The sequence below is a fragment of the Sinocyclocheilus rhinocerous genome, unplaced genomic scaffold, assembly GCF_001515625.1.
Source record: "Sinocyclocheilus rhinocerous isolate Xijiao unplaced genomic scaffold, SAMN03320098_v1.1 C36971907, whole genome shotgun sequence".
Lineage (NCBI taxonomy): Eukaryota > Metazoa > Chordata > Actinopteri > Cypriniformes > Cyprinidae > Sinocyclocheilus > Sinocyclocheilus rhinocerous.
Genome location: NW_015787079.1, coordinates 1 through 2,988, shown reverse-complemented (window position 1 = coordinate 2,988; position 2,988 = coordinate 1). Strand labels below are relative to the sequence as shown.

Genomic DNA, 2,988 nt, shown 5'->3' with positions numbered 1-2,988 from the left:
GATGATACTTTAAGTATTTTTTTGTGTTATGAATAAATTCTGCCGCAAGCTGTGTAAATGTTTTGTTTAATCCTCTGATTTTTCTGAATGACACCAGTTCCATTTGTATAGTAAATATACAGGTATGCATTATGTGTTGCCCTGCACTCATTTTGTTTTCTTTATTTCAGTGTTCAATGATGGCTCCACCAAAGAGCTATTGAGTCTCGCAGGAACGGTGCCAGTAAGCTACCGAGGTACAGAGAGCACTGCTTTCAAGAAGCGTTTGAGTTTCTCCACTCCTCAGACCTATTTAGCAATCCAGCTGTATCCAGATGAGTCATTTCTTTATGTTGGACCCTTTTCCCTATTTAATATATTCCTCTTCTATAGGAAATGTGTACAACATTCCCATCTGCCTGTGGCTTCTAGACACATATCCCTACAACCCTCCCATCTGTTTTGTCAAACCCACAAGTGCCATGATGATAAAAACAGGGAAACACGTTGATGCCAATGGAAAGATTTACCTCCCATACCTGCATGAATGGAAACCTGTGAGTGTCTTTTTTTTCCTTTTTATCTTTGTATGTTTAAATTAGGAGGACATAAACCTACTTTTTGTTTGTTTTTGTCTATTTTAGCCCCAGTCTGAATTGTTAGGACTGATCCAGGTGATGATTGTAGTGTTTGGAGAAGAACCACCTGTTTTCGCACGGCCCACCACTCAGGCAACTTACCCAGCATTCCCAGCAGCAGGCCCACCTAACAGTGAGTGTAGACTTATGTTTGACTTATGTCTGATCTAAAAGAAAACGTATTTTAAGATTTATGTAACATTTTGAAAGAGCATTTTGACTTTGGGAATTAGCAGTAATCATACAATTCAATGTTTTTCCAGCTTCTTACATGCCAAGCACACCAGGGTTGCCTTATGGTCAGGGTCACTCTGCCAATCCAGGGTAAGTGCTTTCAGTGTGCCAATCAACCAATTCCTACATATATACACTACCATTCAAAAGAAGTATGTTTTTATCTCTAAAAGAAATTAATACTTTTATTCAGCAAGGATACATTAAATTTATCAAAAGTGACAACAAAGACATTTATAGTGTTTTTGATAATTCTAGTTAAAATAAATGCTGTTTTTGAACTATCTATTCATCAAAGAATTCTGAAAAAATGTATCACAGTTTCTAAAAAAAAATATTAAGCAGCATAGCCGTTTTCAACATTGATAATATTAAGACGTTTCTTGAGCGGCAAATCGGCATATTAGAATGTTTTCTGAAGGATCATGTGACACTAAGACTGATGTAATGACTGCTGAAAATTCAGCTTTGCCAACATAATATAATGTTGTAAAATATATACAACATATATATTAACATAAAATATATTAAAATATAAATACATTTATTTTAAATTGTAATAATATCAAAAATGACTGTTTTACAGTATTCTTGTTAAATAAATGCAGCATTAGTGAGCTTAAGGCTTCACTTTTGAATGGTAGTGTATTTCTCAGACATCTGCCACAGATCAGATCTTGTTACATGCATTTAGACAGCAAAAAACATAGGATTTTGGCGTCCTTTCATATGTGGTTCTAAATCCAATACTTATCTGATATCTCATTTGACCTATGTCTAAACACTCGTATCCAATTCTCCTCTTATGGCACAATATCTCATGATTGTTGTTCTTTTATATCTGTGCATGTAATACTGTAGCTCTTAGATAACAAGCAGTTGAGAAATGTCAAGCATGCATTTTTCTGCAAAGGACATTTGTTTTTTATACCAAGCTGCATACTGTAAATCAAAATACACACAGGTAAAAGCAACATAAGTTACTGACAAACTCGTGAAAATTGCAATACACTCAAAGCAAGTTTTGTGCACACATGAAACAATGTGAAGGAATTTATTATTAAGCTGAATAAGCAAACTCCTGCATAATACATGGTTTGAGTGAACATCTCCAGTACTTCCAGAAGAGAATAGGAGGAAAAGAACAAACGTGTCTTTCATTCACAATACATTTTCTAAATAGATGTGCACTGATGCATTCAGTCTTTTGTTTTGAATGAAGGCTTAACCAGAATATAATCAGGCTAGATCTAGTTTGAAATCGCCGCTCGGAGGTGCTCATGCAAGGGTAAGGAATACATTAGAGTTCCTGTAATGAATCATGAATAGAATCGTATTTCCTTCTTTGAAAAAATAATTGCATTCTTGTACTTTTTTGTAGATATTTCGAAGATATAGGACGTGTAAAATAATGTCATTTTTGGTGACGTTTAGCAACTTGTTTACTACTGATAAAAAGTTCTAACTACGCTAGATCACTAACAGGCTTGTGACACGTGATTAATGTAAACACAGACTGCTGTGTCTAAAGTGCATATAAAGAGATGGGACAAATTGTTAGGTATGTGTCATTGCATTAAACCTTGCTGTGTAGATGCCAATGAAATTTGACTATATATATTTTCTTTCTTTCTGTCTGCCAGTGGATTTCAGGGCTACCCTTATCCTGCAGTAGGCCCTGGATACCCCACTACCTCAGGCTCCTCTCTCTACACCCCAGTGTCTTCTGTCACTACAGTGGGTGAGCAAGCATCTTACATGTTAAATTAGTAGTGAAATCAAGAATCCAGTAAGACACTAATAAATCATGCATTTCTAAACTTGCATCAGTCTCAAAATCAAGTACACTACTATTAAAAAAAAAATTGAAGGATGTATTAAATTGATCAAAAGTAGCAGTAAAGGCATTTATAATGACACAAAAGATCAACATTTCAGATAAATGCTGTTATTTTGAACTTTCTATTCATCAAAGAACCAGAAAAATATGTATCACAATTTCCAGATAAATATTAAGCTGCACAACTGATTTCAACCGTAAAATAACTATTTCTTTTGAAGCAAATCAGCATATTATAATTAGAATAATTCCTGAAGGATCATGTGACACTGAAGACTGGAGTAATGCTGAAAATTC

General features: G+C 34.6%; 1 protein-coding gene across 1 annotated transcript; it reads left to right on the top strand.

Annotated features, from left to right (window-relative positions):
• Positions 1 to 102: 102 nt before the first annotated feature.
• Positions 103 to 2,592, top strand: LOC107736778 (tumor susceptibility gene 101 protein-like; the record flags this gene model as incomplete). The annotated part of the gene is made up of 5 exons (XM_016548131.1): positions 103 to 236; positions 373 to 536; positions 624 to 750; positions 881 to 941; positions 2,495 to 2,592. Coding segments are annotated over exons 1-5 (562 nt in total), but the record flags the coding sequence as incomplete, so codon positions are not given.
• Between the last annotated feature and the right edge of the window lie 396 nt (positions 2,593 to 2,988).